We start from the raw sequence: 19,005 nt of genomic DNA, 5'->3' as shown, positions 1-19,005 counted from the left end.
TGGGGGCAGAACTTTCTTCCCTGGCGAGGGCTTCACCCTAACTCTGTAGAGAGAGGCCTGGTTGGGTCTGTCTAGGAGCAGCGGGGACACTCGGGAAGATGGCAGGGTGGTCCCTGATCATCAACCCCACCCCCCCAAATTGAGCCTAGTGGCTCCTCTCTCCTCCTGGACACACCCAAACATCCAGCCACCGGCCGTGGGGTGGAGGCAGCAGTGCTTCGTCTGGCAGGTCTCCGCCTGGTGAGTGGGTGGTGGGTGAGGACGCCCTCCCTCTTCTCCAGGCTGCGCTGAGGCAGAAGTGGCTTCAGGCGCGGGGGGGGCTTCTCAGGCTGAATGTTCTGCCCCTCGGAGGACAGGTCCCCAAGCTTGTTGGCAATGGGGAGGCTGTGAGGGCAGGAAAAGGATCGGGGTGGGGCGGTCAGGAGCTCAGAGGTGCGAGGGGCATGGGGAAGGGGGTTCCCACCTCATTGCCCACCTGGCCAGTCGCAGACAGAAGGGCTGTCCTTACCTCATGCCTGGCCACACGTGTGTTGGCTTTTGGCTCTCGGCCCTATGCTGCCCCAACCCCTTCCCCCGTCCCGAGGCTCAGGGCCTGAGCAGAGTCGAGCCGCCCCCATGCCAGGCCTGCTGTTGAGGTCTCTCTGGGGCAGGAGCCCTCGGGGTGAATGAGGGCATTGGCCCTCCCTCCCTGAGTTTGGCTCCTGCCCACAGGGCTGACGGTGGAAATCAGCCTGTGAGAGGCTGTAGCCCAGCTCTGTGCAAATCTATTTTGGACCTCTGGGCCCCCCTTCCTCTCTAGGCTCCCCCTCCTACCCCTCCCGGTCTGCCCCGCTGGTGCTCAAACTGAGGCTGGGGCTCCGAGGGAGAGTGAGTAGGGGCTGGGGGACCTGGGGCGACCCCCTTGAGGAGGGGCTGGGGACCTTGTCTGGAGGCTGGCAATCTTGGACTGAGGCCCACCTTCCTCCATCACTCCCAGGGGCCTGCCCAGGCAGCCGCAGCTCCAACCACAACATCCTTTGGGGTTTGGCCTAGGCGGATGACCCCCAAATAGCCCTGGTAGATTCCCCCAAGACCCGCCCGCACCCTTGCCTCTGGGGCACAGCCCAGAGAGTATAAAACAGCGCTGGAGGCTGGGAGGGGCAGACCAATTGAGTCCTGAGCAGCAGCCCTAGCGCAGCCGCTGACAGACACACCATGAGACCCCTCATGTTCCTCGCCCTACTGGCCCTGGCCACACTCTGCCTCGCTGGCCGGGCAGGTGAGTGCCCCTACCCCTGCCCCAGCCCGCGGGAGCTGCGAGGGGAAAGCACCATGGCCTCACCTCTCCTCACCCCTTCCACTGGCAGTCCCTGTTGGCAGTCTAACCACCTTTCTGTGGGCTCAGTCCATTTGCCCCCACTGCTGTCCTTGTGGAGGGAGAGGAGGGAAGAGCAAGCTGCCAGAGAGGAGAGGAGAGGGGAGGAGAGGGAGAGCCCTAGGGATGAGCAGGGGTGAACTGGGCTCCTTTTTTTTGCAGATGCAAAGCCCAGGGATGAGGAGTCTGGCAAAGGTGCAGGTATGAGGCAGGGCCTGATGGGAAGCTGTGCCCTGTATCACTCAGTGGTGCTGCCCACTCCCAGCACCCCTGTCTCACCCTGGTCCCCTCAGTCCCATTCTCCCCTCCTGCCCCCTCCCATCTGGCTCTCAGGAAGGCCAGCCTACTCCCCACCTTGTCCACCCAAACTCGGAGTCACCTGACCCCTGACCCTCTGCTCCACAGCCTTTGTGTCCAAGCAGGAGGGCAGCGAGGTGGTGAAGAGACTCAGGCGCTACCTGGATCATGGGCTGGGGTGAGAGAAAAGGAGGTGCTGGGCCAGGGCCCTGCATCTCCAGGATGGGCTGGGAGGAGCGACCGCTGTGGGAGGACTCTGGAGCCCCAAGTGCAGTGGGAGGAGGGGCGGGCATTTTGCATGGAGGCTGATGCCAGTGTGTTGGGCTCTCAGAGCCCCAGCCCCCTACCCAGATCCGCTGGAGCCCAGGAGGGAGGTGTGTGAGCTCAACCCCGCCTGTGACGAGCTGGCTGACCACATTGGCTTCCAGGAGGCCTATCGGCGCTTCTACGGCACAGCCTAGAGCTCTCAGCCCTGCCGGCCTGGCTGGCAGCCCCCAGCTCTGGCTCCTCTCCGGGACCCCTCCCCCTCCCCTCGCCCTGACCTCCCTGCCCGGCACGTGTGAGATCCCAGCAGCTGGGAGCGTCATCCCAGCTGCTCCAGAATAAACTCCAGAAGAGGAACTGGTGGGGCTGTGATTCTTTGTCCATCTATGGAGTGTGAGGAGGAGGTATTGGGAGGATGGGGAGTGGAGAGGAGGTTTTACCTTTTTCAGTCCCAGAAAGTGCTTCCCAAAATCTGTTGTTGAGTTATTTATTTAACCCTGCCTCAGTCCAGAAGCATTGAAGGTGGCTTCCTGAAGTCTAAATAGGGTTCTCCTCTCTAGCCCAGCACCCTCCCCCACCTCAACCCACTGCCGCATCCGTGACACACCCAAACAGACCAGATCCCAAAGGCCTGAACGCCTGGAGTACACGGCTGTGACCAGGACAGACAGCCTCGTCGCCGTAGGCAAAGAGCTTCCGGTAGACGGTACTGCCTGGTTTGGGGGTGGGGGCAGTAGCGGGCCTGCCAGCCTGGTTAATAAGCATTCAGGATGGGCCTGGGTTAGTCATGTTAGTTCTTGCCTGGGCTGAGCAGAAACTCCAGGAGCACCAGAGATGGGACCAGATGAAAGGGCCCAACACCTCCCCATCCCAGCCTTCGATGGTGGGTGGGGCAGCTCCAGCCTGGACACACGCACCTCCCCTCTCAGACCCTCAGCACTTCCCCCAGCCCCATCAAGAGCACCCTCCCCGACCCTCCTGCTCTCTACCAGCCCCCCAGCCCCTCTCCGCTCCTCTGCCTTATGATCTCCGCACTCTCTCCTCAGCCACTCCTCTTGGTTCCAGGCTCAGAAGTGCCCCCATCTTATCAGGCCTGGGTCTGGGCTCCTCCCCAGCACGGGGCAGGGGGGCCTGGCCTCTGCTTCCCTCCAAGGCAGGCTCAGAGCTGGGGCCTCACTGTAGTTTGGCCTTTGTATTCCCCTCCAGCGGGCCACCCTGCAGCAGGGGGCACGCACTGGGAGCCCGAAATAGGGAAGCTGTGAAAGCAGTGATGATGAGCAGGTTCCCGGCCACCGCCAAGCCCAGTGTGGCCACTGTGCCCGCCAGGCCCAGCGGCGGTTCCTGCATGGCCAGCCAGGCTCGGCGAGATCCCATATCAGCCAGCACCGCCTCCAGCTGGAAGTGCGTGCCCATCACTGCACAGATGTGGAATAGCTGGTGGCTGTGGCCTGTGGGGAGGATGGGCGGGTGAGGGCACATACCCCATCCCCAGGGCTGCCCCAACTCATCCTGTGACCCATGGTGAGCACCACATCCTCTGGGCCTGCTACTCCCCTAAAACTGGGAATAAGAAACCCAATTCCCAGAGTTATTGGCAAGAGTGAGTGAGCTGCTGTGCACAGAGCCCCTGGCCTACAGGCTGCTGGTTTTGTTGTTATCTGAGGACTGGGGCTGGGCCTGGACCCTGAGGGCCCTGCCAGGAATACTCTCCTTTACTCAGTTCACTCTGTGCTCTGGGGAGCCGTCTCCCCATCCTCTCCTGGGCCAGGCCAGGTCTGCTCTCACCGATGTAATCAAAGCGTCCTGGTGCCAGCCGCTCAGGCAGGTGGGAGGCAAAGAGGAAGCCAGTGAGCAACGCGCAGAAGAGGTGGTAGCCGTGGCTGGTGCTCAGTGCTTCCTGCCCACAGCTGTGGCCCCTGCCCCAGCACAGTCCGAGCTGGCAAAGGAAAAGCAGGGTTGACGAGGAGGGGCTTTGGGGGTGGACATCATGTGTCTGGGATCTGGTGAGGATGAGGAGGGGGAGGGCACAGCTGGACTGGGTGCTGGGCTAGGAGGGTGGGCGGCAGGGCTGAGTCAGGGATCGAGGGGGCAGGGCTGGGAGTGGGCACTGTGAGGGTCAGGACAGGAAAGCAGGAGCCTTACCCGATAGAAGAGTGGGAGGTTGTCGAACAGAAAGGGATAGGTGAAGGCGGCGGTGCGGAGGATCTTACTGAGCACAGGGCTTTCTAGCTCGGGGAACCTGGGAGGCGGGGGTGAAAGGCTGGTCACCATCCTTACGCTGGGGTGGGGGTCAGAGTAGGGCAGGGGACCTTTGGCCAAGATGGAATGTCAGTGTAGCTTAGTGGCTGTGAAAGCCCTTAGGCCACATGACTCCTCTGTAAGTGACAACAGCTGTTAGACGGGGATAGACACCTGCCTCTTAGGTGGCTGTGAGAGTTAGAGACAGCGCAGGGATGGTGCTGGTGCACAGGGTCTGGGCACAGTAAGTCCTCAATAAACGGTCCCATGGTTACCAATGTTGTTCAAGAGCAGTGAACCGCAGGCACAACCCAGCGGTCCTGGGTGTCCAAGTGTTTGTGGGTGCCCTGTCCTGTCCCTCCGCCTTCCCCTTCACCACTGGCCGAGAACCCACCGGGAGTAGCAGGAGAGGCCGGTGCACAGGAAAGAATTGAGTGCGGCGGCGGGCACAAATAGCTGGTGCAGGCGGCTGTGCAGCCAGGAGGCCGGCATGGAGTAGGCGGCATAGGGGAAGGCGCAGCCTGGCGGGGGGCGGGGCGGGAGCTGAGGCCCCGCGCCAGAGACCCCGCGCCACACCCCCGCCCCGCCCCGGAACGCTCCCGCCCCCCCTGCCCACCGCTCCGGCCTCCGCCGCGGGGCTCACCCAGGCTGTAGAGGCTGAGCGCGCCGTAGTCCAGGAAGTAGCAGATGTGACGCGCGCGGGGTGACATGGAGCTGAAGGTGTGCGCGCAGCACGACGCAAACGGGTAGAGGCAGGCGGGCAGCAGGAAGACGAGCAGCGGCCAGTGGTAGGGCTCCGACCGGAAGCCCTGGCCTCCCGCCAGCGCCAGGAGGCGCCACAGGAAGTACCTGCGGCGGGCACGTGCTCAGGCCACCGGACCCCCAGCGACTCCCAGTGCAGCCCGCGGGCCCGGACGGTCCCGGTCCGCCTGAGTACCCCCTTGAGCTCGAGGCCCAAGCCTGGGACAGAGCCTCCCTCACCAGGTGGGCAGGAAGTGAGTCCAGATGTTGACGGTCTCGTTGGTCATCTGGAAGGAGCTGAGGACACAGTCCAAGGCCGAGCTGGTGGGGCGGCGGTAGCCAGACATGATACCATCTTCCCAGAACACCTGGGGTTGTGGGGGGCAGGGAGAGGAGAGGAGTCACTGTGTCCCACCCTTTCTCTCCAAGGGACTTCACTGTATCCCACCCTTTCTCTGGAAGCAGGGTTGAAGGGAATGGGCTGGAGATCACAAAGGCCCCAAAGTCAAACTAAATCCAACCCCATCTCACCACAGGTTCCAGTACCCAGAGAGCAGGTGAGAAACAGAAGAGGCAGAGTAAGGGGACAAGATAGGATGGACACAGGGTGCTCTGAGGAAGGCGACTCTGGATAAAGGAGTGTTCTGGGCTCTAGGGAGCCGGTCACAAGCCTGTTCCTTAGAGAACAGAAGAGTCCCACACTGAAATGGCAGGGATAAGAGTTAGCCTAGAGCAGGGACTTCTGCACTTGCAAAAAGAGAAGAAACTGCCCCAGCCAGTCCCCTGAGAAGTAGGAGTTGGTGAATCCCTCACCCTGGGGACCTGGTGGACGCGAAGGAGTTGGGGCAGCTTGAGACTGAGCATGGTGGCCCGGCACCTCCACGTTGACCTAGAGACAAAGGGCAGGGGGGAATTAGGTATCTGCCCCCATCCACAGGTCCCTTTTCGCCCAGGTCCAGGCTGGACCTGGTCACTGAGTCCCAGGGTAGGCTGTGTACACAGGCATGCATGCGGGTGGCAGCTGGCCACCAAGCTGCTTCCTTCAGGTCAGGGGAGGCTGGCCCAGCTTCCCCAGTGGTCATAACCCCAACCCCTCCCCAGCCTCGCCTGTGGGCTATTTAGTTCCCCCATTGAGAGGGGCTGGTCAGCCTCAACTCAGCAAGGAGTGGAGGGTCCTCCTCAGCCAGAAGGCTGCCTCAGTAACCCTGGACCCTGGAGCCAGGTCCCCAACCCCCAATTTTTGTCTCAGAAGAACCCTGACTTACGGAGGACAGCACAGAGAGAGCCTAAGCACACACCACCACCGCCACTGCCAGCACCAGAAAGCCCCTTGGCTCACAGTGCCTGGGCTGAGCACAGAAAACTTAGGGTGCTCAGGGAGAATTCTTGGAGAGGCCAGATGCCTACCGGTGGGACAAGGAATTAGGGGGATGCCTGGCTCTTCTCTGAAGACTACACTTGTGCCCCGGGGGGCATTGGGGTCCCTGCCCGTCCTGAGCCCCGGCCCCTCAGCCTCAGACCTGTGCGCTGCCTCCGGGTGGCCACAGCTTTGCTGCCCCTCCCGCCTCTCAGGCCGCCTCTCCCAGGCACATTCCTTGGCACAAGTGGATGGCCTGGGCCACCGGGGCGGGTGGAACTGCCCCGGGAGGAGGGAGAACAGGACACTCCTCCCACCTCTCCAGGCCAAAACTTACCAGCCCCGCCCCACGCCTCTTCCTGTCATCGCTTTGCCTACTCTCTGTGTGCATGTTTGCTCCGCACGCACTCTGGGCCCTCACATCGCCAGCCTGAACCCCAAGCCTCTGTTCCTGTCTTTCAACATTTGGGAGCCCTCTGCCCTTGAGCTGGGGGCTGGGGACCCCGCTGGGCACAAGGCCGACCTGGTCCCTAGTCCCTGCACCCTGGCTGAGATTTGATAGATGACCCCGGGAATTCCCTGGCGGTCCAGTGGTTAGGACTCTGTGCTTTCACTGCCGAGGGCCTGGGTTTGGTCCCGGGTCGGGGAGCCAAGATCCCACTACCACAAGCCTTGGGGCACAGCCAAAAAAAAAAAACTGAGCTAGATGACCCCTCCAGGAAGTGGGATGGAGGTATTCTAACCTATCCCGAGTGCGGCCCAGCTGCCTGGGGGAGGGGTGGACCAGGACGATGCTGGCGTCTAGCTCCCCTCAGGGTCCCTTCCCTCAGCACTGGGGTTCAGAGGTCTCTGAAGTAGTTTGTGCTGTAGCCGTGGAAATGGGGGAGGGGCCGGCCGGAGCAGGCAAGTGGCCTCTAGTTCCCCAGAATGGGCGTCTTGGCCCCAGGTGAGCTTCCTTACCCAGAGTTTGATGGGCGCTCCTAAGCTGGTGGGTCGGCAGGCCCCGGGCTCCACGGGTGGAGTCCCTGCCTCTTGCCAGCCGGGCCAATGGGAGGGAGAAGAGAGTGGCGGGAGGGAGAAGAGAGTGGCGGGCAGGCGGGCCAGGCCTGGGCGGGGAGTGGGAGACAAAAGGGAGCCAGAGAACAATCCCAGCCTTGTCCAGCCTCCAGGGAGCAGTGCAGGGTGGCCCAGCCCCATTAGCAGGCAGCTCACTCGGGCTCCAGCACACAGCCAGCCCCTCCAGCTTGACCCCACCCCACTGAGAGCAGACTGGCTGGAAGAGGCCAGGGCCCTAGCCAGGATGCAGCCAGGGTGGTGCAGAGCGCCCCCCTCAGACCAGGCTGCCCCACGTCTCCAGGGTTCCAGGCTCTCCCAGGAGCTGAGGGTGGCTCTGCCTTAAGCTGGGCAGAGGAATCCAAACCCTGAATTTGAATTCTCCAAAACCTCTTCTCACTGTGCTTCGCTGCCTCTCAGCGCCTGGTGCTGGACAGAATCCAGAGCAAATGCATTTGGTAAATGTTGGTTCAACCACGAGGGGTTCACCAAGCTTCTCCACTCCCCAGACACACTTGAGGTGTCAGTCCTTGCGGAGGGATGGGGTTGAAGACTCAGAGGCTGGTTTCAAGGTTTACCCTCACCTCTCCTTTGAGGAAGTTTCTCCCTGATTCAGAGGACCCAGATGAAAACTGCAAACCACCCCCAGGGAGCACTGTAGCCTTCAAAATAGTTGACCCTTGAACATAGGTTTGCACTGCATTTATATGCAGATTTCTTTCACTAAATATGTACTCAATACTACACGGTCCCCAGTTGGTTGAATCGTGGATGCGGAACTGCAGATACAGAGGGCGGACTGTAAAATCAAGTGCAGATTTTTGCTTGCATAGGGGTCAGCGCCCTAAAACCGCACATTGTTCAGGATCATCTGTATACTGTTTTCACCTATCACCCTTGTGAAGGCAGCAGCTCAGTTCAATGAACTTCACATCTATCAAAACCATCTCTGGAGTTTGTGCTCCAACTGCTGGTTTCTTGCTTCAACTGGGCCACCTCAAAGAAACCTTTCCAAACTGCCATTTCAGCATGTAATCTCCAATGTCCCAATAAAATTGTACAGAAAGGCACCAGGAGACAGGGAGTGGGCTTCTGGGGGTCTTTATTAAGTGATGCTTTAGTCTCAGTCTCTGCCAGGGACTGGAAGTGGGGGTGATCCCACTCCCCCCAGGTTGTCCCAGACTTGCTATCTTAGAGGAAGAAGGCAGGAAGCCTGTTCTCCTCCGAGAACAGTCTGGGAAGCTAGGCTAGCGCTGGGGTGGGGAACAGCAGAGCTGAGATCCCCGACCCTCAACCCCCAGCCCGAGCTGTATGTGCAGCCCGAGGGGGAGGGGCCGAGGCAATCCTGGCCAAAGCCTCCCACACTCAGCCCCACTCTTGCTGCTCCACTCACTGCCCTGAGCTATTCATGATCTCTGCTCTCACATTCACCTCAACACTCCAGAAGCTAGCCCCATGCTCAGCTCCTCCAGGCCTTTAGTCCCGGGGAAGGACAAAAGTAGGGAAGCCCATCAGGGCAGAGGGTCCCTGGCCGGGCAGCTTCAAGGGGCCTCTCCTTTCTGCTATCCATCCGAACACAGGCCCCTCCCTAGATAGTAAGGGGGGTTGTGGCCTCAAACTTCACCCCCCTCTCCTCTTACTGGCATCCCACTCTGTCCCAGCACAGCAGCCCAGAGCACAAAGCGCAGTGACCATGGGGCTGGTGGGCACACAAGCCCTCACTGGCATATAGGCGAGACTGCCTGCAGCCGTCGTGGGCCTGCTCCCTGCCCTGGAAGCTAGACGAAGGGAGGCAGAAAACAGAAGTGGGGCAATGGGTGTGCAGCCCCTGCAGCAGGAGGAGGGGATCTAAGCCCTGCCCTGCTATTGGTGCAGGCAGCTCCAGGCCCCTCTTCCTTAAGAGTCCCCAAGGCTCCAGAGCTGCCCAGCCCCTGCAAAGGGAGATGAGAAGGGGATGGGTGCTCCTCGAGGAGAGGAAGGGTCTGCAGAGAACCACCCAGACACCTGGTGTTACCCAACTCTACCCCCAGGCCCAGAGGGCCCAAACTCCTGGCACCAACCACCCTGCGTCTGTGAGGAAGAAGGGCCCCTTCTGCTGTCCCTTCCCCTCAGAGGTCCAGGAACCACTCCAACGAAACGCAGACACCCGTGCCTGCCACCTGCCCCTGGGGAAAGCGGGGGGGCTGAGGCAGGAAGGCTGGCTAGGGGCCCACAGGCCTCTCCTGCTCCAAGCACTTTCCTTGCTTTCCTGACGTCGTCTTGGCAACCCTCCCAGCTGGCTCCTGGGCCCTCCCTGCAGCCTGTGTGCAGCTGGGCTTCCTTCCTGTGTGCGTGCGTGAGTCTGCGTGTGGTGGGGTGACTACAGGTGGTGGTCCTGGCTGCCAGGGAGGGCAGGAGAGATCTGGAGTCAGCCCCGCTGCAGGGCCTGGGGGTCGGTCTCAACCAATCTCCTTCCACTGCTTGTAGAAGTCCAGAACATTCTTGATGTCCACACTGGCATGTGCAGCGGCCTGCAAGGCTGCCTGTAGAATTGAGGGGAGGACAAATGGAGGAGGGCCTGACCTCCCAAACTCTGGGACAAGTCGTTGAGGGGCTGGGGAAGGGGTGATGGAAGAGGAAAAGGGCAGCTGTCTGGTCTGAGGGAGTCGACTCCGGTACCTCTTCCCCATTCCACACTCTGCCAAACATCACCCCGTGACCCACCTGCATAGGGCCTGAGAGCGTGCTGGGGTTGTCCAGTGGAAGGCCTGTGATGATGGTCACCATGCCACTCGGGTCCTCCTCACCTGCCCCCTGGGCCAGAGTCAGCTGTTTGCAGCTGTCCAGGATCTTATAGAGCGTCCTGGTGGGAACAGGGGGAAGGCGGGCCAAGCCCCAGCATTAGCACAGCCTGAACACCAGATCTCCAGGGCACAGGGGGGAGCTGGGGGTGAGGAGGGCACCAGGAGAGAGCGAGAGAAGCCAGGCAGCCCAGAGCAGTGGGTCCTGGAAGCTGGCCCTGGAGGACATGTTACAGGGACTGGGCAAAGGTTCAATGAGTGAGGAAGCTGAGCCCAAGGATCTCAGGGCCACGGGGGCTCAGATGCTGGAGCAACTTCTCACTCCATCTAAGGTGAGACCTGCAGGAGGCCTCTGGCAGAATGAGCCTGGCCCCGCGCTGGTCCTGCTGCCTGTTACAGAATTCTCCGGCCCCGTCCCTCTGTCCTGGGGAGTGCCCACAGAGAAGCAAGGCAGGCAGCCTATCTGAGGTTCTAGGGGTGGGGGCTGAAATTTTACCAGGCATCTGCATCCTGCCTCTTCAGCTTATGCCGCTCAAAGCTCTTCCCCACCTCTTTCTGGCAGCGAATGTACCTGCAAGGGAGACGAGAGAGTGAAGGTTGGGGGCAGGGGACAAAGCGGGCCATTGTGGCACAGGGGACCCAGTTTTATGGGGGAGGGGCACGTCTCCCACATCACAGGTCTGTTTGGAGTCATTTTGAAGTGGCTTCCTAGCTGCTGAGCCCAGCTTGCTTTTCCTCCTGATAACATCAATTCTTTGGTTCCTCCCTGGAGAGGAGCTGGGAGGGGAGAAGCAGCACATGCTTTTCAAGTCAGTGCTTCTGGAGACAAGGTCCAAACAAGCAGGCTTTGTGCAGCTTTCTGACCAGGCAAGGACAGATGCAGAGGAGGGGTAGACCAGCCAGCAGAGAAAGGGGAGCTTTCTGCCTCTTCCCTACACCCAGTGTCTAGTCCTTTTCTGGCCCCAAAGGCCAGAAGGAAGGGCCTGTGCTGGGCTGAGCACCTATACACTGCCATCTGTCCCCCCAGCCCCGTGGGAAGCCCCTGGGCAGCACTGATGAAGGCACTCCCACCCTGGTCAACCTGATCACCTAAAGCAGGAGAACCTCCTGCAAAGGAGTCCACAGCTTGGAGGTGGGGGCTTTTTCCCCTCTCCCTGGTCACAGTGATCTCATGTTTGCCCCAGAGGTAGATGGACAGCAGGTCACTGTTCCCCAACAGGGCTCCTGGCTCCTCCAATCGCTGTCTATTTCAGCACCTAAGACCCTGACTTCTAATTATGTCTTCGGCCTCCCTCACCAGGCAGTGAGCCAACTGTGAGCAGGGACCACGTGTCTGACACGAGGAACACACGCGTTTGTTGTCTGGGCTCAGCACAGGTCCAGCCAGGTCTGCACTCACCTGTTCCCTTTTTTAAACTCTGCCTCCAGGTATCGGATCCCATCCCGGGCCCCGGGGTGTTCCTTCTTCAGCAAATCCAGGCCATCGATCACTGGCGGGCAAGATGCGGGTGGGGGAGACAAAACAGATGAGCTCAGGCTGTCGTGACATGGGGCTCTGCAGAAGCATCTGCACTCACTCCAGGACACACTGCAGGAAAAGGGACCGTAGCTCCTACAGGAATCCTGAAGTTCTTTCAAAGACTGACCTTCTGCCAACAACGTATTTGGCAACTTACCAACTGCTTTCACTTAGATTTTCTCATCTGTTTCTCCCAACCATCTCGTGAGTCAGGGTTTAACAGGGATTGTCATGCCCACTTCGCAGATGAAATGACTGAAGTTCAGAGAGGTGGCAGGACTTGACCAAGGCCACTGTGTGTAAACTGGGCCCCAAGTAAGGGTCTCTCAATCCCAAGCCAGATTCTCTTTTAGCCACACTCTCTGCCCCCACCTCTCCAATATATTTACCTGTCCTTGGGATGATGACAATGAAGCGGCCACTGGTGGCCAGCTGGCGGATGACAGGGAGGTGGTGGCAAAGGGCTTGGGTGTCGGGGACGAGGTAGGGAGACATTGCTGACTGGGCCTTGGGCTGCTGCAGGCTCCCTTCCAGCTGAGAGACCTCGAGCTGTTGAGAGAAGGCAGAGTGGGTGGAGCTGCGTGCAGCCTGGGCAGGGGAAGAATGGTACCCAAGGTGGCTCTTATGGGGCTCCTCCTGCTGCCAATGGGAACAAGGGACCCCTTCGACGAATGGCCTCATAGGAAAAGTAGACAGAAACAAGGGTTAAAGGAAAGAGGAAGAGAAAGAGAAGGAAAAGAGACAGAAGTGAAGGCAGAAGGGAGCACGAAAGCGCAGTGACAAGTCAGCAGTTGGAAGGCAGTCTAGGAGGCTGGGAGGGTAGCCAGCGCAAGGTGGAGAGCCACAGCGGGCAGAACAGGGGCTGAAGCTGGAGGGCTGAGGACGGACGTGCCAGGGGGGCTTTAGGCAATAACCAGATCAAGAGCAGAGGGAGCGCGGGGCCCCAACTTCTTACCTGAAGTCGTAGCTGGGCCATGTCTCTCATTAGCCTGTTCCGCCGAGCTTCCTCCTGTGCCTGCAAGGGGAGAATACCAGGTGCTAAGCTTGGGACAAGCAGCTGGGGGAATATTCCTTTCTCCAGTGATCAAGAAGACCAAAAGGGATTCCTGGGGTCTGAAATAGGTACGGCCTCGTATAAAGTCAGCTCTCTATCACTCCTGCTAAGTGAGGGGAAGGGAGGCGTGGGAGAAAAAATATCCCTCCTGTGTCATCTGAACACGTTCCATTAGCAGCCCACAGAAGCTCACGCCTCCCGGGGAGAGAGGGAGGGGATGGCACCTGTCTGTGTCTCAGGGTTCCACCTCTGCTCCTCTCAATCCATCCTCCCTCCCAGGGGATACCATCTATGCACCCCTTCGCTTTCTATCATCATCCACTTGCCAACTTCTTCCAAAATCTGCAGCTTCAGCCCAGACCTGACCACTCCTGAGTTCCAGACGTACATACCCAAATGCCTACTTGACAGCCCAACCTGCTTCTCAGAACCTGCTTCTCATCCTCTAGTGTTCCCCAGCTTGCTAAGTAAACCACCATCTGCCAAGTCAGAAAGCTAGCTGGCTTTGACTTTTCCCTCTCTTTCAGCCCCAGAAGTTATCAGCCTCCCAGTCCTGTCAACTGTACCTCCTAAAAAATCATTCACATCCCTCTGCATCCCTCCATCTTCAACGTGCAACCCTGGTCTAAGCCAGTACCTCCCACCTTGACTATTATAACCACCTTCTTTTTGGTCTCTGCCTCCAGCCCAATTCATTTTCTCTGCCTACAACCAAGGCAATCTTTCAAAAACCATCTGCTGTCCACCATGGCCCTGACTAAAAGTCCTGTGATGGTTTTCCTTTGTCTTCTAGATGAAGTCCACAAATTCCTTAGTATGGTCTAAAGATGGAGACTTATTCTAAAAGACATGGGGAGCCACTGAAGGCTCTTTGACGAGCAAACTGGCATCATCAGAGTGATGCTTTAAAATATTAATCTGGAATGTATAATCTCATCCTAATCATAAGACACCAGACAAAGCCAAGTGAGGAACATTCTACAAAACAACTGAACAATACTCCTTAGAACTGTCAAGATTATAAAAGACAAGGAAAGGGACTTCCCTGGTGATGCGGTGGTTAAGACTCTGGACTCCCAATGCAGGGGGCCTAGGTTCGATCCCTGGTCAGGGAACTAGATCCCACACGCATGCCACAACTAAGGAGCTCGCCTGACTCAACTAAGACCCGGCGCAACCAAATAAATAAATAAATATTAAAAAAAAAAAAAAGACATGGAAAGACTGAGGAGACATTAAAACAATCAAACGTAATGTGGGATTCTGAAAAAGAAAATAGACATTTACAGGAAAACTAGTGAAATCTGAATAAAGTCTATAGTTAACACGACTGTACCAATCCTAACTTCTTAGTTTTGATAATTATACTATGGTTATGAAGTGTCCACCTCTTACCCGCCTGCGGAGTGTCCCCTTCGAGAAACTCTGGTAGAGAAAGCAAAGAAGGGAGGCAGAAGACCAGACCCATTGGGAAAGAGGGGTCCCTAAACCAGGCAGACACTAGAGCCCAGAGAGTAGGAGCAGCGCCCCGCCTGGCTTGCAGAGAAGCTAAGCTCCCACAGCAGCTTAGAACAAGGACAAGAGCCTGGTCTTTCCAATTCCAGAGCCCTGGCTCTGCCACCGATACCTCCTCCTTTGTCATTCTGCGCTTCCTCGTCTATAAAATGAGGCTGCAAGCACCCACCTCACAGGGCTGTTACAGGGTTAAATGAGATGTCACATGCAAAGCAGCTTTGCACATGGAAAACTCTCGATAAATGATGGGAGATAGCAATATGACAAGGACCACGCTGCTGCTGCCAGGGGATAAACCCCTTGGGGTGGAAACGTGACTCAGGCAGAGCAGGAGGCAGTCCCAGCAGGCAGTGTGGCCTGGGTCCACCGTGGCCTGTGGTGTCTAGCACCACACCAGAGGGGCTTTCAAGTATTCCGTGCCCCCAGGAGTCGTCTTTGGGAGCTTTAGGCCAGAGGAAATGCCTGCAAACACTCTAACATTTTTCAAAGCTGTGTGACTTTCCCATAATTATTTTTGTAACCCCCTGTGTTTTCCCCTACGCAACAGCAATGAAAGTCTTAACACAAAAGGTTAGTTTTTAACAAAACGTGCTTGCTTTTAAGGCAGCAAGGAGGGGGGTTTCTGGGGAGACTGTGCCCCTTCCCATCCACAGGAAGGGGGTGCTCAGAGGTCGGGGAGCCTGGGGCTGGGGAAAGGAAGAACATGGGGGAGGAGACTGGCTTGAGATGAAGAAGAACCCCTGGGCTTGCCAAGACACGTGGGCCGTGCTTCCCGCGCCAGACACCACCCCCCCAAATGTACTGGTGCCACTTAGCTGGGGCGGACAACACGCCCAGGGTTGTGCAGGCCCCACTAAAGAACCCACAGTCTTGCTCACAAAGTATTAGCCTCACAAGAGAAAAGCCTGTCTTGTTTGCTGCTGTAACCCTCACGCCTAGGATACTGACGGGTCTGGCACAAAGCAGATTCTCATTAAATATTTGTGGAATGAATGACTGACTGGAAAAGAGGTAACACAGGCTACCTCCTACTCTTTGGGGCTTCTGTGGGATGGGAGGGTTCCTGCATGGTGTCTGATGCCAGGATCCCTCCATTCCTCAGTCTTCATCCCTCGAAAAGGGAAGGGAAAGGAGCATTTTGCTGAGCACACATACTCCACAGCACACACTCCATAATGCAAAGTGCAAAGTGCCTGCCATTCACTATCATTCCACAGTCACAGCAACCCCATAAAGCTGATTCAACTATTCCTGTGTAACCGATGAGGAAACAGAATTAGCAAGGTTAAGTGACTTGCTCAATTCAGACTAGGAGGTGACAGAGATGGCCCTCAATCCCCAGTCAGTCTACATACAGGCCCGGTGCCAGGCTGCCCCTGCTCAAAGCAACTCTCACTCCCTATCAGCCCTCAGTTCCCTCCCCAGGCTCAGTCTCCCCGGCCCCAATGCCCAGGTTCTTCAGTCGAGGACCACCAGTGTGTCTGAGCCTCTGACCCTGGGTTTCTCAGTGAGCCCGTGGGAGGGGAGGCCTGACTCACCATGCGGAACTGGGCCTGGGCCTGCTGCAGCAGGCTCTCCTGCTCAGACTGGGTGATGCTGACGAAGATGCCAACCTCTGGGTTGAACTGCAGGATGCTGCCTTGCAGGCGGGCAACGAAGTGGCCAAAGCTGCGGATGCAGCAGATGCGCACGACCGTCTGTGAGGAGACATGGGAGGCGGCCCGGCTGAGCAGGGCCCTCCAGGCCCGCTGGCCCCCGGCTCCTCCCCTCCGCTGTCCCTGCCAGCCCAGCCAACTCAGCAACATGGGCTCCCTCGTAAGGCCTGTGGTCTGTGGGGTGGAAAAGAGGAGCGCCGAGGCGCAGGGCCTCTAGCTACTGGAAAAGGAGTGAGCAAGTAGGGCGAGGAAACTCCCAGAAGGACTAGAGAAGCAGGACTCAGGGCTGAGAAGAAAGAGACAAGGACACAGGCTGGGAGTGACAAGACCTGGGTTCTTATGCCATCTTTCTCTGGGTCTCAGATCCTAACGTGTAAAATGAAAGGACAAACTAGATCACCATTTCCAACTTATGTTTTTGGTCAGCAAAATCCTTCTTTCCCCATCAAACAAAAATCTTATCTAGAATGCTAAAATATAAAACAGACTATCAAGCCAAGCTGGAGAAGGAGGAACCAACGCGGGGGTGGGGGTGGTGTCTGTGTGTGTGTGTGTGTGTGTGTTTGTGTGTGTGTGTGTGTTTGTGTTGGGGACGGGGGCTGGGACGCCTGTCCTCTTGGCTTCCCTTTGCTGCCCCCAAGACGGCCCACGTGGTGACACAGATTCAAGGGTGAAAGTCACTGGACTAAATGGGTAGCACATTCCCTTCCAGCTCCAACTTTCTGACTGTTTGCTGGTCAGCTTAGAGGAGGCTGGGCTCAGAAGAGAAAAGAGACCAATAGAGATTTCAAAGCCCTAATAATTTACTTGTTTTGTCCTCTCCAAAAGGTGGAGAAAGGGGAAGGAGGCTTGTTCTACAAAGGGAGACACTACCAACAGCAGACCTGTGGAAGGACATCCTGCCAAGAAGGAAAGGAAGTCCAAATGGTTCACCGAGTGAAAAAGGACTCACAGCTGCAGCCCCAGGGACATGCTCCCTGTCTGGATGGAAGGGGTGCCTGCCCGCCCCCTCCAGCCCTGAGCCCCTGCTTTGCTACTGAGTCTGATGAACAACAGAGCTTGTGGCGTGAGAAATGATATCCTCACCTCTTCTGAGGTGCTGAGCAAGAGCCGATCCGTTTCAAAGTTAAAGCGTCTGTGGGCAGCCCGGAGGGGAGGCAGGTTGCGAAGTGCCATGTCCTCTGGGAGCAGCAAGCTAGACGGGAGGTCAGGCAGTTCACAACCTTCAAGAAGATCCTGGACCTCAGGACACAGGACCAGGCCTGGGGAGAAAGAGGACACATGAGACCACCTGCCCTGTGGGAGCCCCCAGTCAGAGGGACACAGTCCTTCCTCAGAGGCTGGGAGGCAGGACATACTCCTCGGACACAAGGTGGGGAGCGGTGGGGGGAGGAAAGGGGAGATGGGTGCACAGGGCCGTCAGGCAGAGCTTTAGGAGACCAGAGCTGGGAGGGTTAGAGGACCGCTCAGACTGGGACGGCCCCCTGACAGAGGCACAATCACACTAGGATGGATGTGAGAGGAGGAGCTCTGGAAGAAGGAATGGATTGCCCTTGGGTGAGTCCAGAGGTAGGAGAAGGTGATTTCCAGCTGGAAGGTGGCAGGAGGGGATGAACCAGACAGATGGGCTCTGAAGGTCAAGGTCAATTCTCAATGAGGAAGGCATCGGTGCCACACCAGTGACTGGGGCTGGCTCACAGGCTCCCCTCACTCTGCTCTTGCCACTCCACTGCCTTCCCCAGGGAGCACACTCCCTGGTGGACCAGGCCACCTGCCCACAGTGGGGCAGTGTTGGGGCAGGAAACCAGAGAGGCCCAGACCACAATGACTGCTGTGTGTTAGGGAGGCTAGGCAGTGAATCCCATTAACCTCCTTACCCTAAGGGCCAGGTTACCAGGAAGGGGGAGGCGGGCTTTGTGGGGCCAGTGAGGGAGAGAGAGAGGGAGGACAGTGCCAGGGACTCACTCACCAGACTCTTGGAGTTCACCAGCAGCTGGCAACAGATTAAGCAACACAGACAGGCGGTTCCACAGACTTTGAGAGCTCTTGAGGGAGAGAGAGAAGAGGAAGGCTTCAGCTGGGGCGGTGCTGGAGGCTGGCAGTGAACAAGAAAAGCACTATATCTGGGGGGTCTGGGGCTATGGTCACAGGCCTAGAAGCGTTTGGGAGAAAAATTAACAAAAGAGGCCAAGGGGGGCTCACGGAGGACTTGGAAAACAGGGAGGAATGAAGAAGGGGACCATGAAGCCTCACTGAACTTCATCAACCGCTGAAGGCTTCATGAAAAGGGAAGGCGTGAAACCACAGGAGAAACCCTCTGGATCTTGGTAGTGGAAAAAGCTAGAGCGTTGGAGGAAGCTTCTCCCTGTCTAGCACAAACTTTTCCTTTCAGCCCTCCACGTGCCCACACTGGGCCGCCTCTCTGGGGATGTGACCTGCACCCCCATCTTCACCGCACGGCCCTCGAAGACGAACAATGACTAACTGCTGTCATCAGGCGCAAGCACGTGCCCAAGGTCGTGCCTGGCCCTGACCTACACTCCCTCATCTAGGGAAGAGGGCCACCTGCAGGGAAAAGGGTCTTCCACAGCAGGCAGGTGTGCTACTGGAATAAAGCAACACTGAAGAAAAGCCTCAGGGCACTGGAGGCTCAAGATTAAGACTCTGAACCTGAGAAAGGAAGGAAGAGGTCACAATCACACCAACCAGTCTCCATGGCAGCCCGCCTCTGACACCACTCGCTCCAGCTACAGGACTCTCTTTAAGCTGTTTCTCTGCTCACAACACCTGCACCTTGTCTGAACATCCTGTCACTTCCCAGTCTCATCTCTCTTGTCACTACTCAGTGCTCTCTCCTTTCTCTGGACTCCGGTGTTCACCTATCCAGGTTAGCCCTTGAACACATACTGCCATAGACATTACTCATAATGGCAGGCATTATGCCTGGCGCTGGGGACACAAAGCAGAATAAGCAGTGCTCTCATTTTCCCAGTCCACAAAATTTGTATCCCAGCCCAGGCCACAGGCTCTGTGAGGGCAAAGGTCATGCCTAATCCTTGGCCCGTAAAAAGCACTTGGAGCCAGCACAGAGCAGGTGCCTGACAATAACTTTTGTCTTGACCAGCCCACCTGAGGGGATTCCCACACCCCATCCCGGCTGGCGCCCTCCCCTAACACC

The 19,005-nt window shown here is 57.8% G+C and overlaps 3 protein-coding genes across 4 annotated transcripts in view; 1 reads left to right on the top strand and 2 right to left on the bottom strand.

Moving 5' to 3' along the window:
* Positions 1-9: 9 nt before the first annotated feature.
* On the top strand, positions 10-2,272 carry BGLAP (bone gamma-carboxyglutamate protein). The gene is given in 5 exon segments (XM_061183306.1): positions 10-1,258; positions 1,517-1,555; positions 1,760-1,829; positions 1,983-2,100; positions 2,102-2,272. Coding segments are annotated over 5 exon segments (447 nt in total). The 5' UTR covers positions 10-1,194; the 3' UTR covers positions 2,258-2,272.
* A 638-nt stretch (positions 2,273-2,910) lies between these two features.
* Positions 2,911-7,287, bottom strand: PAQR6 (progestin and adipoQ receptor family member 6). The gene is made up of 8 exons (XM_061185901.1): positions 7,212-7,287; positions 5,708-5,783; positions 5,135-5,262; positions 4,797-5,002; positions 4,548-4,674; positions 4,058-4,154; positions 3,701-3,851; positions 2,911-3,363 (listed from the first exon to the last, which is right to left on the bottom strand). Exons 2-8 carry the CDS (start codon positions 5,756-5,758, stop codon positions 3,089-3,091), a joined length of 1,035 nt encoding a protein of 344 aa, XP_061041884.1. The 5' UTR covers positions 5,759-5,783; positions 7,212-7,287; the 3' UTR covers positions 2,911-3,088.
* A 1,102-nt stretch (positions 7,288-8,389) lies between these two features.
* The window catches only part of SMG5 (SMG5 nonsense mediated mRNA decay factor), a 28,401-nt gene continuing 17,785 nt past the window's right edge, over positions 8,390-19,005 (bottom strand). Inside the window, exons 14-22 of one of the 2 annotated variants that reach the window (XM_061183310.1) lie at positions 17,797-17,872; positions 16,914-17,089; positions 15,711-15,869; positions 12,559-12,618; positions 11,993-12,152; positions 11,484-11,574; positions 10,581-10,655; positions 10,008-10,146; positions 8,390-9,826 (exon numbers count right to left, since the gene is read on the bottom strand). In XM_061183310.1, coding sequence (XP_061039293.1) covers positions 9,743-9,826; positions 10,008-10,146; positions 10,581-10,655; positions 11,484-11,574; positions 11,993-12,152; positions 12,559-12,618; positions 15,711-15,869; positions 16,914-17,089; positions 17,797-17,872 — 1,020 coding nt within the window. In that variant the 3' untranslated portion in view covers positions 8,390-9,742. Of the gene's footprint in view, positions 9,827-10,007; positions 10,147-10,580; positions 10,656-11,483; positions 11,575-11,992; positions 12,153-12,558; positions 12,619-15,710; positions 15,870-16,913; positions 17,090-17,796; positions 17,923-19,005 lie in introns of those variants that run through there. The other variant, XM_061183311.1, reaches the window with a different exon arrangement.

Source organism: Eubalaena glacialis, chromosome 3 (assembly GCF_028564815.1).
Source record: "Eubalaena glacialis isolate mEubGla1 chromosome 3, mEubGla1.1.hap2.+ XY, whole genome shotgun sequence".
NCBI classification, from domain to species: domain Eukaryota; kingdom Metazoa; phylum Chordata; class Mammalia; order Artiodactyla; family Balaenidae; genus Eubalaena; species Eubalaena glacialis.
The sequence above is the reverse complement of the archived record's forward strand: the minus strand, read 5'-3'. Positions and strand labels throughout refer to the sequence as shown.